This window comes from Tachypleus tridentatus, chromosome 1 (assembly GCF_004210375.1).
Source record: "Tachypleus tridentatus isolate NWPU-2018 chromosome 1, ASM421037v1, whole genome shotgun sequence".
Taxonomy (NCBI): Eukaryota; Metazoa; Arthropoda; class Merostomata; order Xiphosura; family Limulidae; genus Tachypleus; species Tachypleus tridentatus.
In genome coordinates this window covers 159864313-159881789 of record NC_134825.1, presented here as the reverse complement: position 1 = coordinate 159881789, position 17477 = coordinate 159864313, and the positions used below count along the sequence as shown (strand labels likewise).

The 17477-nt window shown below is 35.8% G+C and overlaps 1 protein-coding gene across 1 annotated transcript in view; it reads right to left on the bottom strand.

The window, feature by feature from the left end:
- Positions 1-618: 618 nt before the first annotated feature.
- LOC143228975 (XK-related protein 6-like) overlaps positions 619-17477 on the bottom strand; it is a 103301-nt gene continuing 86442 nt past the window's right edge. Inside the window, exons 2-4 of the mRNA XM_076460530.1 lie at positions 12005-12575; positions 2827-3095; positions 619-1900 (exon numbers count right to left, since the gene is read on the bottom strand). Of these exons, the coding sequence (XP_076316645.1) occupies positions 1293-1900; positions 2827-3095; positions 12005-12575 (1448 nt within the window). The 3' untranslated portion in view covers positions 619-1292. The remainder of the gene's footprint in view (positions 1901-2826; positions 3096-12004; positions 12576-17477) is intronic.

Below are 17477 nucleotides of genomic sequence, written 5' to 3'. Positions count from 1 at the left end.
AATGACGGTTTGTCTTGAACAAAATTACCAAAAGAAGGTTTGTCTTGAACAAAATTACCAAATGACGGTTTGTCTTGAACAAAATTACCAAATGACGGTTTGTCTTGAACAAAATTACCAAATGAAGGTTTGTCTTGAACAAAATTACCAAATGACGGTTTGTCTTGAACAAAATTATCAAATGACGGTTTGTCTTGAACAAAATTATCAAATGACGGTTTGTCTTGAACAAAATTACCAAATGAAGGTTTGTCTTGAACAAAATTACCAAATGAAGGTTTGTCTTGAACAAAATTACCAAATGAAGGTTTGTCTTGAATAGAATTACCAAATGACGGTTTGTCTTGAACAAAATTACCAAATGACGGTTTGTCTTGAACAAAATTACCAAATGAAGGTTTGTCTTGAACAAAATTACCAAATGACGGTTTGTCTTGAACAAAATTACCAAATGACGGTTTGTCTTGAACAAAATTACCAAATGAAGGTTTGTCTTGAACAAAATTACCAAATGACGGTTTGTCTTGAACAAAATTATCAAATGACGGTTTGTCTTGAACAAAATTATCAAATGACGGTTTGTCTTGAACAAAATTACCAAATGACGGTTTGTCTTGAACAAAATTACCAAATGAAGGTTTGTCTTGAACAAAATTACCAAATGAAGGTTTGTCTTGAATAGAATTACCAAATCATATTACTGTGTTAATGAAATTATTTAATAGTTAAGTGTACATTAACGCACGTGGCAAGACTGTGTAGTGTCCAGTAGCTAATTCATAGCTCTATCTATGGTTATCATTTACATTATATGCAGCTGAATCGAGAATGTATCATACACAGCAGCTGATTCGTTTTGAGAAAATGTTGTCACAAAAATATTCCAATTACAGCAACAAAAACTGTATCACATCCAGCAGTTGTGTCGTAACTATCACAAACTTTGTCTGAGGCAACTACGACTAAGTCACGTGGTAAACAATGCAACATCTAGGATCCTATTCAAGGATATAAGTCTTTGTCACGTGCAAGCGAACTACAACCTTTAAAAAACTATGTCACAACAAACAAGAACGCCACAATTAATTGAATGTCAGCTGTAATTATGATGCATCAGTCTTCCAAGATTCGACTGTAGTAAAATGATTCACAGATCTAAGCAGCTGTGTGACGTTAACCATTTAAGTCGCTAAGTAGCTGTCGAGAACAATGACCAGGAGATAGTTGTTAGAGATGGTATCGCGTTGATTAATGGTTACCAGACACAACGCCATAGCTATAGTAACCGACGCTTAGCAGCAATTCGCAGGACGATCGCTACATGGAATGTTGGCTTCAGGATGGCAGAAACGGTAGTATAGCTGCATGAAAATTATACCCAGAGCAAAACTGCCAAAGACACCGATTAGGGCAGGCAAATGGTACCACACATTTGGGTCAGTTCTAACGTACCACAAGACAATCATTGACAAGTTCTCTATGAATACAATGATGTAATAGGCCAGATACTTGATGCGAGTTGGTTCGTCCTTCACGTTCAAGAAGCAGAACAGGTAGACAGCTCCAATCACCATGTTAAACAGGTACTCTTCACACTGACGTTTCTCTCCAGTCTCCGAATCACAGAAGCTGGTCTGTTGGTGCATCACCCACACCGTCATGATGCCCCAGTGCCCGATGCACACTGGGAACATCCAGTACCCGTATTCGGAAGCAAACAGTGCCAAAGACAGCACCCTGGCAGCTGTGGTACAGTAGCGCCACAGAAATTGGATACTCGTGCCGACCCAGGTCATGTTCCGCTTGTCCTCGACTGACCGTCGTAAGGCTCTATGATATGATGCTAATGACCACGACAGCTCAAATAGAGACGACGCTACTGACGCCAACTGGATACCAACTGTAAAGTGAAAGATATTTAGATTATTTCCGGGGATATATTATTCATAAGTAAAAGAATATGTCTAGCAATACATATATTTTTTAAAAACTGGGAAACTTATTGGAACCTTAAAAAAAGGATGATAAATAATATAATTTTTATTTAGATAAATATAATACTTATAAAAAACAAAGCAAAACACTTGAGTTTCAAATTATTTTTTCATATTTCTTTTAAATTGTCCAACCACAAGTCGTTGCCAACGGGGTCTTTCAATCAACAGTAGAACTGATAGGTTGATAGACAATAAGTTTTGTTTTATCTATTATTGATCGAATGTTAAATAAAAACACTCTAATTAGTCTCTTTGTGACTGATATTCATAAATAAAAATATAAGCTAAACACTATGTTTCTTAAGTTATCTGTTGTTATATGTAGGTAAAGTCATATAGCAGATAAGCAGTTTAATCTCCTGGTACATATAAAGCTCAGATATATACATCGTTAACATTATGAAGTTATAGAATTTTTAAATATTTATTAACCTTTGTGGCCCGGCATGGCCAGGCGTTTAAGACACTCGACTCGTAATCTGAGGCTCGCGGGTTCGCATCCCCGCCACATCAAACGTCCTCGCCTTTTCAGTCGTAGAGACGTTATAATGTGACGGTCAATCCCACTATTTGTTGGCAAAAGAGTAGCCCAAGAGTTGGCGGTGGGTGGTGATGACTATCTGCCTTCCCTCTAGTCTTACACTGCTAAATTAGGGACGGCTAGTGCAGATAGCCCTCGAGTAGCTTTGCGCAAAATTCAGAAATAATCCTACAATTAACCTTTGTTCATGTGCAAAACGTAAGGGATTTAATTATGGTTTTAGGAGCCACTAATACCTCGGAGTTACAACGTCGTTTTATTACAGTGGGTAGTAATGATCACACTAACCTGTCCAAAGGTCGTTAGGTACAACCCCTCTTTTAGCTAGGATGTATATTTGTAGAACTAACTGAGGTGCAGACTCCATAAAGCTTTCAAACAGAGACAGGAGAGAAGTATCCCTGTCCTCCAGAATCACTAGTTGGTAGTAGTCGACATTGTCGTCTATCGTCGCTTCTGGTGTTCTTCGAAAAGTCAAATTCCACTCTCTCGCCCTTCGCTGCTGTTGTCGACGCTCTCTTCTGCTTCGAAGTCCATAGATCATAAGGTCGATATATCTACAAAATATCACGAAATCACATATACAAAAAATGAGTAGTTTCAAACAACATTTCGGTTTTTCTTAACTCACTAGAAATGTTAACATGAAAGAATTTAGGATTTTATTGTGAGCTATTAATCCAGAACTCTTACGTATAGGAGTGATTTCTAATGATCCCAGAACCTCTAAGTGGAATTTTTATACGCGTGTTTGCTGATAAAGGTTACGTTTCCGCTACAGTTTCGGTGAAAATGTGACCCGGGATGAATTGTCGTTCGAGGTTCTCATCTTTTAAAAGCAGAAAGTGTTTTATTTTAGGAAAAGTTAAAAGGGAGACAAGTCATGCGTCGACACGAATCGTTTTACTGCTAGAAAATATCAGTGATAAGTCATGTGTGAAAATATCAGTGATAAGTCATGTGTGAAAATATCAGTGATAAGTCATGTGTGAAAATAAGACACCTTATTATTAGGAAATTAAAGAAAACGTTACGTACCAACATATGATATCTTATTGTTTAAAAATACAAGAAAGTTACATGTCCAAAGAAAGTACCTGTTTGTAAATAAATATATAAAAATCATTCGGCAACAGAAGGTATATCATTGCTATAGAATATAAAAATGTCACCTAACAACAGAAAACATATTATTGCTGTGAAATATTAAAGAATAGTTACATTGCAACAGAATGTATCTCATTATCAGAAAATACCAAACAAACACCATGTGCAAGACGAAAGAATATTACTAAGAAACATTAAGGAAAATGTATGCCCAAACAAAAAGCACATTATTTGTTTGTAGGTTAACAAAAGAGAAAATCTTTTTTATAAGCCTTCGCCTGGTTCGTTAACATAATATAATATTTAGGGTTAACAAGGGATCTGTTGGCCCATTTTGACTGTCCCTTCCTCTAAGACAAACTAAAACTATTAAACAATTTAAAAGACAGTCTTTATCATTCATATATTTATCAATATTTATTTTAAATACACTCAAATTTACTGCTTCCACAAGATATAAAAGTAGCCTATTCCATAGGCCAAACACTGTATTTGAAAAATAAGATCATCTTAGCTAAAGACGGCTTCTAACTTGCCAAAATCTATATTTGTATCCCATAATTCCATAATTCCCGTGATGCACCAATATTATCAGTCTATTTTACAATCTTAAACACTTCAATCTGATCCATTCTAACTCTTCTTGTTTTATAAGATAAATCAGTTTTAAGGTTCTTATTCTCTCCTCATATGACAACCCTCAATCTCAGGCCCCATTCTAACAACCCTTCTCTGAATCCTTTCCAACATTTCAGTATCTTTTCTAAGGTAAGGAGCCCCAGACAAAACACAATACTCCAAATGTGGCCTAAACAGTGACCCATACAATAGAATTATAACATCTTTAGATTTGTTTTCAATACTTCTGTAACTACAACTTAAAATCATATTTTCTCTACTGTTAGCAACAGCATGCTGACTGTACAGCTTAAGAGATTGACCAACCGTTACTCCAAGACCCTTTTCTTTCACAACAACTTTAAGGTTATTCATGTCAAACTCATATTTTTAATTGAAATTATGACAACCCACATGCAATATCTTACATTTATTATAACTAAAATTCATCTGTCATTTATTTTCCCAACTGACTAAATGATCTAAATCATTTTGTAAAGCGGCAGCATCTTCTTCACAGCCAGTTATTTGGTGGAGTTGGCTGTGTGGTAGAATTGTAGTTTTCAAATTTGCCTGTCCGGATTCGAATCCATGCGACAACACTAAGTATTTCTCGAATATTAAGCTGTGTGTGTGTATACTATAAGAATAAAAACAATTCTTTAACGTGGGCAGTAAGGTGTTGCTGTTTGCTTTCCCACTGGTCAGTAGTTCAAAATTAGGGATCTGTCCTTTAGTGAATTTGTTGTAAATACCAACACAAATCTAGCGAAGAGAGAAATAAAGTTTAACGTTATACCCACAATGTCATTAATTTTAGCTAGTGTGGACTTTCCCATTTGTCTTATAAAAGATTACTTCTTAACTTTAGGGCTTGTGAACTATTCTACACCGTACCATCTTTCCGAATAAGTCAGTTCTCTTAGGGGGGGGGGGATAAGAAAGAAGGATTCATGAAATTACAGAGTAATTAATTTAATGACTTCAGACAAGAAAATGGGCTTGATGGCTGTACTACGTTTACTTAAACTTGTCATGATTCATAGTTTCACGTGAGTCATTTTAACAAAGACTTTTGATATTACAGTACAAGTGCCTTTATCCTACATTCAAGCAATCTGCCTCATTGCACGAAAATAGTCATTGTACTTTAATGTAATTGAATGACAGCCATCTCAGAGGACATTAGACTGAAGTACTTTACATTAGAGATTGCGCTTTTCAGCATCCTCCAGAAACGTGCGCGTCTATTATCTATAAGATACAACAATGTGATGAATCAGGAGTGACTTCTAATGAAATTGTTATTTAAACATTAACGTTACATAGGCCGAGATCAGACGTCTTCAAGTACTTAACTGTCTCGGTTTTGGCGCGAAATGTCATTATCTCTTCTCATTTGCAAGGCAAACTCTGGGTTAGTTGTGTATAAAAGTAGAAGATCCACATATAATGAGACTTTAATGATCGAACATCGAAGACTTCTTCCTGGCATTACGTTAGAAAATAGAAATATCGATCAGTAAAAAGTTGTTTACAATAGTAAACAGTCTCTATTCAGTGTGACTAAAATATACTTATGCCGTGGTGGCTTATGACAGATTTAAAAGAATAAAAAAAACACTTTTAAATTATAAATATTCCAAATAAGCAATGATTTACATATGTGATATGTATCTGATGCCAGAGAAAAGGAGTCTAGATACTTTATTACATAGAGATGGTGTAAAACCGTTTATCTTCTTTCGTCGCTGTGTAGTAATTAGGAAGTGAAACTGAAATATACTATAAATATTGTTGATTCTTCTTTAAAACTTTGTATTACAGCTTTGTTTAATAGGTGTTATTTTATTTTGTTCGACATAATTTTAAGGGAAATAATAAAAAGCTTTATTAGGTTAAATTTCGTTAAATTTTACAGAAAGGAGAGAAGCCACTGAAAATAAAAACACTGGTTGCAATTTCAACGGTAAAATTTTAAAGTTTATTTTAAAATACTTGTTGTTGCGGCTATAAATCCACCATTACAGTCAAATGATAAGAACTAACACATCATTGTTAGGGTGGAATATTTTTGAAATTAGTGAGAGACTTGTGCGATACAACAAAAACTTATCAGCTGGTTTTAAAAAGGTGACTAATAATTATTTTCCAGGTGCTTAGAATCTCTCAGGGATCTTTATAATAAATAGGACTCAACTTTGAATTGGTTTGGTTTCAATTTCTTGCAAAGCTACGCGAGGGCTATCTGCGCTAGTTGTCCCTAATTTAGCATTATAAAAACTAGAGGGAAGACAGCTAGTCAGCACCTCCCACCGCCAACTCTTGGGCTACCCTTCAATGAATAGTGGGATTGTCTGTAACATTGTAACGCTCCTACGTCTAAGAGAGCGAGCATGTTTGGTGTGACGGTGATTGAGACCCGCGACCTTCAGATTACGAGTAGAGTGCCTTAACCACCTGGCCATGCCGGGCCTACTAAACTTTGAGGCTGTGATGTTATGTGTAACGTGAAAGAAGTTTCATCCTTTATCAGATGGGTTTTAGAATGATACGACTGTATTAAACCAGTCAATAATGCCTCTGAACAAGAAACAAAAACGAAATAGGAAAAAATATATACTCTCTAATTAACAAACTATGAGACCTCGATACATGAAGAAGTGGATTACATTTACAGAGTTTTTCATAACTGGCCGGATTACGAAGATATCTTTGGATTTACTCTAATTATCCCGAGGAAGATATGTCTGAACAAACCTATACCACTCGCATGATAGATATCTCTGAGAGTATTTCTGATGTCGGGTACAGGAAATGTTGCAGTCAGTTTTAAGAAGGATTATGATTTCATTGTTTGCGTTTCACCGTGTGACTTGATAGCTCCAGAAGAAAGGAGCACAGTTTTACTGAAGTTAATAAAGGCTTAGATGCAGTGATAATGTACATAAGCAATGAAAGTTTGTTCAAAAGAGTAAACGTGCCAAGCCGAATATTATTTATTGTGATAAGTGATGAGTATATGAGGATTGTTCTTTAAGTATTATACAAGTTAAGATATAGATTGATATGACTTGTGATGCTGAGCCTCAGATATTATGGTCAAGAATTTAGTTTGGGGAGAAAAAATTCTCCCTTGCTTCGAGAGTAAACAAAAGATCAAGGTATTGAAGATAAACCGACCAGATCAACTGTAACAAAGAATCAATATACTGAAGATAAAGTAACCAAAGCAATTTATCAGATCTACTGTAACAAGTGATCAATATCCTGGAGATAAAGTAACCAAAGCAAATTACCAGATGAACACGCAACAAAGAATCAATATACTGAAGGTAAAGTAACCAAAGCAATTTATCAGATCAACTGTAACGAGGGATCAGTATCCTGGAGATAAAGTAACCAAAGCAAATTACCAGATGAACACGCAACAAAGAATCAATATACTGAAGATAAAGTAGCCAAAGCAATGTATCAGATCTATTGTGACAAGGGATCGTTATATGCAGAAATAATGTGCAAAATAGATTTCAGTTGCAGCAATCTTTCTGTTTATATATATAAACAGAAGAATTAGAAGTAATGAGTGTTACACGCGCCATTGCTTTTGGATAAACTTAACACTATTTATAATGACGAGAAACCCACTGAAAGTAAAATTGTATTCTAAAGACGGCTGATATGGGTGTTAAAACTTTCAATGAAAATAAAGTATGGAACAACGTTTCGACCTTCTTAGATCATCTTCAGGTTAACATAGTTTGCAAAGTTAAAATTACCTTGATGGGCGCTTATTTTTCCTTGTAATAATGCTATTCATATAACTGTGTAAAACCATGACGGTGGTTGTTAAACTGTATAATGTAAAATCACTATTATGTATCTTTTCACAATGTTTTCGCCTTATTACTATACTAAAGTTTTATAACAAACAACTGGTCTTGCTAGCAATAAGAAAGCAAAAATCCATCCTAACAATAAATATTGTCAGAATACCGTAATGGATGGAATCAGTTGGTGCGAAACAGAAATACACAAACGAATGCGAGGTTATTAGGATATTTGGCTTGTTTTAGATTAAAACTTAGACGTGCTTATTACCACTGGGTTTGTAATCGACGCGAATCAGACGGTGAAATACCTCGTGCGACAAGCAGCATGTTGAGGTCATCCCTTCTTCTCTGCGATCCGTTTTTAACCCAAAACTCCGCAAGGAAATCAAGTTTTCAGGCCGAGCACTATATGATATTTCGCAACTTGTAATCATAAAAACTACGTCCTGTTCTGGCGCCAAAACTCTAGGAATCTGAAATTCTTCATAAAAATGCAAATCAACATTAGATGAATATGGAGCTCTCAGGCGTTCAAGATGGGAGGTGCTTTACGTAAAAACGATCATGAGTAATCAAAGATAAATAGATAGATACGGATACGATATATATAATCTTTGTTTTTGCCCTGATACACATTTATTATAATAAAGCAGAAACACATTAGAATATCAATTGATAATTGATAGAGAAAATTTCTGGGATCAAACTTTAAAACAAAGTTTATTTTTCACTTCTTTTTTAAATATTTAGGTCATGTTAAAGTTGAGATTCAATCTTTACCATTAAAACATATCTCATGTACTCCAATATGCTTTACAAACATTAAAACAAATGGCTTATTTAGAGAGTTCAGTTTTGTAATTGTTGTAGTCCTAAACCTGAAACAAGTGTTTTGGTGTCTGAATGGAAACGTTAAGCAATACCTGAGCAACTCACATAATAAGAATGTTTCCAGTAATACATAAAAGATGTTATTAAAAACATTGCCCAATAGAAAGTATCGACCATTACCTACTAACAGCCTGAACTTCAAAAGTTTGTTATTTTGTTCGACAAAATACTTCCCCGAGATTAGCAGCTCGCACACACACGACGAAGGAAATTTTGCGTAATTGTGGGTAATTCGCAGAGACAACGATAAAGAACCCAAGAGATGCGAGATCTGTGTAAGGTAATAGGAGAGGATGGACCGCTGTAGTTATAATATGTATTTATAAAAGTATAGGGCCCAGCATTGCCAGCTGATTAAGGTACTGAACTCGTAATATGAGGGTCGTGGGTTCGAATCCCCTTCACACCAAACTCGCTCACCCTTTCAGCCATGGGTGGTGTTATAATGTTACGATTACTCCCACTATTCGGTGGGTGGTGATGATTAGCTGTCTTTCCTCTAGTGTTACACTGCTAAATTAGGTATGACTAGCGCAGATAGCCCTCGTGTAGCTTTGCGCGAAATTAAAACAATCAGACAAACATATAAAAGTATAGTGTTTGAAAGTTATACAGACTGGCTTGTCATTACTCTCACTGGATGTCTATACGATTTGATAAAATTACACAAAGCTATTATTGTTCATGATGACGAGAAACCCATTTGAAGTAATAAAGAAACGTTGTTCTCTGCTTTATTTTAATAAAAGTTTTAATACCCGTACCAGCCGTCTTGAGATACAAACATATTACATCTTCCAATGTATAATTTTAGTAGAGAAAAAAAACTACAACAGCCCCTAATGTATGTGTATACGACTTGGAAGCTAAATAAATATTCAACAGCCCCTAATGTATGTGTATACGACTTGGAAGCTAAATAAATATTCAACAGCTCCTAATGTATGTGTATACGACTTGGAAGCTAAATAAATATTCAACAGCTCCTAATGTATTTCTCTATGACCTGAGAGATAAGTAAATCTACGATTTGTTTGTTTATTAGCTATAAAAAGGGTTATCTGTGCTTTGCCCAACACGAGTTTCAAAACTCGGTTTCTAGTGGTATAAGTTCGTAGAAATACCGCTGGGCCACCGGAGGCAAAACCTATAATAACTCCTAATATGTGTCTATACGACTTGAAAAGTATATAGACCAACAGTTAAAGCAGTTAATGTAAGCATACAGTGGCTGATATCTTAATGATTTAGAATAAAGTAATATCCTTTATTACATATGTATGCAAGGCGTAACAATGCAATACAATACTTATATTGTTAAAAGATGTGGCTTATGGAGGTTTTGTAACTTTGCTTAACGAAGTCTTATCCGTAATTTGTCTGAAAAAAAATCCATAATTCCCACCATAGAGGTCACCGAACGTCAGCCGAAGCTGGAACATCGAGAAATAAATTAGCTTCAAAAGCTACTTATTTGGGATTAGTCTCCTAATAACTTAGTTAGAAGTAGTGAGGGAAAATTCTAGAATAGTCGCTGGTCGCTAGAGTTTTTAACTGAGTAACAGGTTCCAGTTTTCAATAAACATTTGTTTTACCGTCTTGACTGAACTCTGTAATAAGTAACGAATATTTTAGAATGTTTAGATAATTCTGATAGCGTTCAAAAATTTTCTCCGAAAAGGTTGTTGATCAATGTCTTTTCAGGAACTACAAGCGCAGGTTGCAATAAATGAATATATTTCAAGACTGTAGTGTTGAAACTAAATCAGACTTTATATCAGAAAACTGTTAAAAAAGGAAAAGACGGAGGAATTCTCAGCAGTCGCGGTACTTGAAATTCTTTAGGTAGGATTAAAGTAAAATAATCTTTGAGATCTTGAGCTTGGTCTATTATATCAATCGAAGCGGTTTGACCTTCGCAGTACAAGGCCAGGCATGGCCAGGTGGGTAAGGCGTTCGACTCGTAATCTGAGGGTCGCGGGTTTGAATCCCCGTCGCACCAAACATGCTCGCCCTTTCAGCCGTGGGGGCGTTATAATGTTACGGTCAATTCCACTATTTGTCAGTAAAAGAGTAGCCCAAGAGTTGGCGGCGGGTGGTGATGACAAGCTGCCTTCCCTCTAGTTTTACACTGCTAAATTCGGGACGTCTAGCATAGATATCCCTTGAGTAGCTTTGCGCGAAATTCAAAAAACCAAACCAGAGTCCAAAACTGTAATTAGATCTCAAACCGGCCATTTGATTAGTATTTGTTGTTATTACACATGCGTATCAGCACATGATATCTCTTTTTATTTTTGTAGCTTATAATCGATCTATATCATAGCGACCAACAATGCGCTACAACGTGGGTCATGCCACACTTATTGTATTGTAGGGCAAACGTACAGGGACATAAGCTTGTGAAAGTAAAAAAAACAAACAAAAAACACTAGCGTAGCTGATGAATCCACTTAGAAGATCTTATGCAACAGTAATGAATTCATTTGCGCTTCCCATACAGCAGGGATCATATCTCATTCAAACTTACTGCTAAGCCACTGGCCGCGATCTCTTTAATTGTTTTACACGTACGTACTTGTAAAAGTTACAAAGTTTATATGAGATTTTACTGGACCTTGAAAGTAATTATTTAGTTACCTACTGTAAATTCTAATGTGAAGTGTTTCCTCCGCTGGAACAGCGGTAAGTGTATGGATTTACATTTCTAAAATCAGGGGTTCGATTCATCTCGGTGGACTCAGCAGATAGCCCAATATGGCTTTGCTATAAGGGCACAAACCTACACTATGAAGTTTTAGTCTGACGCACTTAAAAATTAAATGGGAGGCACGACTTAACATCTACTTTTAAGATTACGGTATATTTTTACAGTGAGCAACAACAGTAACTTACGCCAAGGTGTATTTAATTCTATGCTCAATTTCAAATTGGATGTTCACTTTAAATTTATTTATGATAGTTAAGCGTAACTTTAATTATAATTTATCAGCTTTTTGAAATATCAAATCACAAACCTGATGACAGGTCCTAACAGAAGAATGTGGAAAAAAACACGCACTGTCCAGTCTAGTTTGGACATTTTTGGTCTTTGGACATTTGACGAATGGCTCTTACGCTCCTCTTGATCGTGCATGTACCAACGGAGGCTGAAGGCATTAACCGTGAGACCTGGAATAACAGTGATTGCTAAGGTCAGTCCAAACCACCACGAGTTTCCCTCCAGATGTAAGAAATAACACACTGCGATGTCCGTGCCGATGTCAATGGTGTATGAGAAAATACAGACAAGAGTGAAGAAAGCGCTGACCAGAGAGAAGGCTCCTGTGTGGTCCACCTGTTTGCTGAAGATAAATTCCGTTTGATGGAGTGGAAAACCGTGACAAGGATAATGGTGGTCCTGTAAGATTGTCTCAATATGAGCTCCCTCGGACACGTGGGGTGAAGGCCGTATTTCTTCCTGTGGTCTTCCTGCCTGATACCCCTGACTCCTCTGGTAATGGAGTTTCCGATTATAACGGATATCATCCCAGTAGGTGGGATCCTGCATCTCCAACTCATTCACAGCTACCATAGGGTGTCTGTCCACTAAAAAAAAAAAAAAAAAAAAAAAAAACTTAATAAGAGTGGTCTGGCTTCATGTCGTCAGTATTTTAACTTGCATTACAGAAAATATCGTTTTCTGTGTTCTGAAAGTGCACATTATTATTGCCATTACTTACTAATTAATTGGACGTCCTGGACCTAGTAGGACGAAAACCCCACAAGATACAGAAAAGTATCTTGTTCGATACTTGTCAGTTTATCGAAACGTATGATAAACAATTGGATCATAAGTGCAGACAGAATGCATCATTCAAGCTCATTCCAAAGGCATCCAAATGGATTAAGATTTTGTGTTTGTACTAGCTATAAAATGTGAATGTAACCAGTTTTGTGTTCTATCACTCAATTCCAGACAACAATACGAACACCATCTAATGCTCCTATCATCGTAGTAGTGAAAAAGCTTGATTCTTTAGACTAAAAAACACATTATCGTTGCGACATGGCGGTGAGATACACTTCGGATGTTAAGTACCTGGTAAATGAACCAAAGGACACAAATGTAGGTACAAGAAAGTTACCCACACAATTACTCCACTTCTAGAAATTTACAGTATTGAAACAGCACACGAGAACAGATCGGTTTTTGTCATGTCTTATCTCGTTCGATAGTTCTGAACAGCTCTTCTTGACAACAAGATACCCGCAATTTTGAATTCGGGAAAAAGCTTATTCTATCTTATTATTTTGCACACCAACTAAGAAATTACGACATCACTGCATTAATAAAGTTCGAGCTACCATCTGAACCATCCCATTAGCAGTATATGCTATTGATATGCTTAAGGTAACAGGAAATTAGCTTAAAAATAAAAATAATGTTTACAAAAAAACTACAACTACAAAATGTAATGTCTGTTTTATTTTATGTATATGAGTTAATGTGTCTCTATGTATATGGATAAGTTTTTAAAAAATATATGATAATTTTGTATCTACTTAAAAATACGTGTCCATCATCACAAAATAAGTGAATGTTTACTTTTTGACATTCAACATTAGGTGTCAGCTTGTGATATACGTATGCTGAAGTAATATTGAAGTTTTTATTTTTTATTCCAATATATGATTGTACAATTTGTCAAAACACCAATGAGAAACAGGTTACACCTCGTAGTGTTTTCTTCTCAATTATATATTGCATGCTGTCAGTGTTCTCAATGTTTACCTATATTTTCTGTAGTGCAAAAAGTCAAGGTAACGCGATATAATATATACACATGTTGGGATGTTATTTAATATTATAAATAAACTAAATGCAAAAAAATTTCACCCACACAATTATGCCATCTTCAGTAATTTTAACAGTACCAGCAGAATTACGAGGTTGTTGACCTTAAACACTTTAGTTTTTCCACTTGTAAATAATCTTGTCCTACAAAAAGAAAAATATAGCGCCATCTACTGTTTATTACGGACTTTGAGTACAAAAGCAAAGCTTGCGAGCTGTGAAAAATTAAACTTTATTTCCGCAGCAACTGTCAACAAACATGAAATATTGATTGAAACTGTTTTCACAAAAGAAATAAAACAAGTTGAGTCTCAAAGAGAAATTTAACTAGTTTAGAAACATGGGTTGGAAAGTGCTTATTTTTAAATACACTGTGTAACAGAATTTTTACTTTTTCTTGTTCCTGGGCAGAAAGTGTTATTCCCCAATTGCTTATGCCTAAAGTAAATGGAAAAGACCTATTTTTCTCTTCAAACTTTGCTTTTGTGACCTGGAAGCGTATAACGAAAACATGATGGGAGACTATATTTGGGGGCTGATATGTGAAAATGATTTACATTACAGTCGCAAATCTCGAAAAACTACTGACTTCTAAACATTTTTGTATAACTTTAGTATAAATATATGTAAATCTTGATTCATATGTTGTTTTATTTAGACCTTATGTAAATGCAAATGAGCAAATTTGCCCGTTTTTATACAGAAAATAGGTCAATTTATTAAATTCATTAACCAGGTCACAAAAGCAAAGTTTGAAGGGAATAATGGCCATTTTCTGTAGTTTTACAACATAAGCAGTAAAGAAATAACACATACTATCTAGGAACAAACTTTGTGTTACATGGTGTTATTACTCTTTGAGTACAAAGCAGTGGGTAAAAATAATTAAGTTTTAACAAAATAAGGTTTTTAGTACACACACACACAAAACGATAACTCGTCATGCATATTCCTGTTTTTAAAAAATACATCAGCATTCTTAATCATGTTAAGACGCAACTATTCAAAAAGTATTATTAAAACCCTATCAAGCAAGCCACTTTAAGTGTTTAGAGGTGATGATGGAAAATGTTGCAAAATTACTATCTAACCCCTATCAAGCAAGCCACTTTAAGTGTTCAGAGGTGATGATGGAAAATGTTGCAAAAATCACTATCTAACCCCTATTAAGCAAGCCACTTTAAGTGTTTAGAGGTGGCGATGGAGAATGTTGCAAAAATCATTATCTCACCCCTATCAAGCAAGCCACTTTAAGTGTTTAGAGGTGGCGATGGAGAATGTTGCAAAAATCACTATCTAACCCCTATCAAGCAAGCCACTTTAAGTGTTTGAAGGTAACGATGGAAAATGTTACAAAAATCACTATCTAACCCCTATTAAGCAAGCCACTTTAAGTGTTTAGAGATGGCGATGAAAAATGTTGCAAAAATCACTATCTAACCCCTATTAAGCAAGCCATTTTAAGTGTTTAGAGGTGGCGATGGAAAATGTTGCAAAAATCATTATCTCACCCCTATCAAGCAAGCAACTTTAAGTGTCTAGAGGTGGCGATGGAAAATGTTGCAAAAATCACTATCTAACCCCTATCAAGCAAGCCACTTTAAGTGTTTAGAGGTGGCGATGAAAATGTTGCAAAATCACTATCTAACCCCTATTGAGCAAGCCATTTTAAGTGTTCAGAGGTGGCGATGAAAATGTTGCAAAAATCACTATCTAACCCCTATCAAGCAAACCACTTTAAGTGTTTGAAGGTAACGATGGAAAATGTTACAAAAATCACCATCTAACCCCTATTAAGCAAGCCATTTTAAGTGTTTAGAGGTGGCGATGGAAAATGTTGCAAAAATCACTATCTCACCCCTATAAAGCAAGCCACTTTAAGTGTTTAAAGGTGGCGATGGAAATCGTTGCAAAAATCACTATCTAACCCCTATCAAGCAAGCCACTTTAAGTGTTCAGAGGTGATGATGGAAAATGTTGCAAAAATCACTATCTAACCCCTATTAAGCAAGCCACTTTAAGTGTTTAGAGGTGGCGATGGAGAATGTTGCAAAAATCATTATCTCACCCTATCAAGCAAGCCACTTTAAGTGTTTAGAGGTGGCGATGGAGAATGTTGCAAAAATCACTATCTAACCCCTATCAAACAAGCCACTTTATGTGTTTGAAGGTAACGATGGAAAATGTTACAAAAATCACTATCTAACCCCTATTAAGCAAGCCACTTTAAGTGTTTAGAGATGGCGATGAAAAATGTTGCAAAAATCACTATCTAACCCCTATTAAGCAAGCCATTTTAAGTGTTTAGAGGTGGCGATGGAAAATGTTGCAAAAATCATTATCTCACCCCTATCAAGCAAGCAACTTTAAGTGTCTAGAGGTGGCGATGGAAAATGTTGCAAAAATCACTATCTAACCCCTATCAAGCAAGCCACTTTAAGTGTTTAGAGGTGGCGATGAAAAATGTTGCAAAAATCACTATCTAACCCCTATTGAGCAAGCCATTTTAAGTGTTCAGAGGTGGCGATGAAAAATGTTGCAAAAATCACTATCTAACCCCTATCAAGCAAACCACTATAAGTGTTTGAAGGTAACGATGGAAAATGTTACAAAAATCACCATCTAACCCCTATTAAGCAAGCCATTTTAAGTGTTTAGAGGTGGCGATGGAAAATGTTGCAAAAATCACTATCTCACCCCTATAAAGCAAGCCACTTTAAGTGTTTAAAGGTGGCGATGGAAATCGTTGCAAAAATCACTATCTAACCCCTATCAAGCAAGCCATTTTAAGTGTTTAGAGGTGATGATGGAAAATGTTGCAAAAATCACTATCTAACCCCTATTAAGCAAGCCATTTTAAGTGTTCAGAGGTGACGATGGAAAATGTTGCAAAAATCACTATCTAACCCCTATCAAGCAAGCCATTTTAAGTGTTTAGAGGTGATGATGGAAAATGTTGCAAAAATCACTATCTAACCCCTATTAAGCAAGCCACTTTAAGTGTTTAGAGGTGGCGATGGAGAATGTTGCAAAAATCATTATCTCACCCCTATAAAGCAAGCCATTTTAAGTGTTTAGAGGTGGCGATGGAAAATGTTGCAAAAATCATTATCTCACCCCTATCAAGTAAGCCACTTTAAGTGTCTAGAGGTGGCGATGGAAAATGTTGCAAAAATCACTATCTAACCCCTATCAAGCAAGCCACTTTAAGTGTTTAGAGATGGCGATGAAAAATGTTGCAAAAATCACTATCTAACCCCTATTAAGCAAGCCATTTTAAGTGTTTAGAGGTGGCGATGGAAAATGTTGCAAAAATCATTATCTCACCCCTATCAAGCAAGCCACTTTAAGTGTCTAGAGGTGGCGATGGAAAATGTTGCAAAAATCACTATCTAACCCCTATCAAGCAAGCCACTTTAAGTGTTTAGAGGTGGCGATGGAAAATGTTGCAAAAATCATTATCTCACCCCTATCAAGCAAGCCACTTTAAGTGTCTAGAGGTGGCGATGGAAAATGTTGCAAAAATCACTATCTAACCCCTATCAAGCAAGCCACTTTAAGTGTTTAGAGGTGGCGATGAAAAATGTTGCAAAAATCACTATCTAACCCCTATTAAGCAAGCCATTTTAAGTGTTCAGAGGTGGCGATGAAAA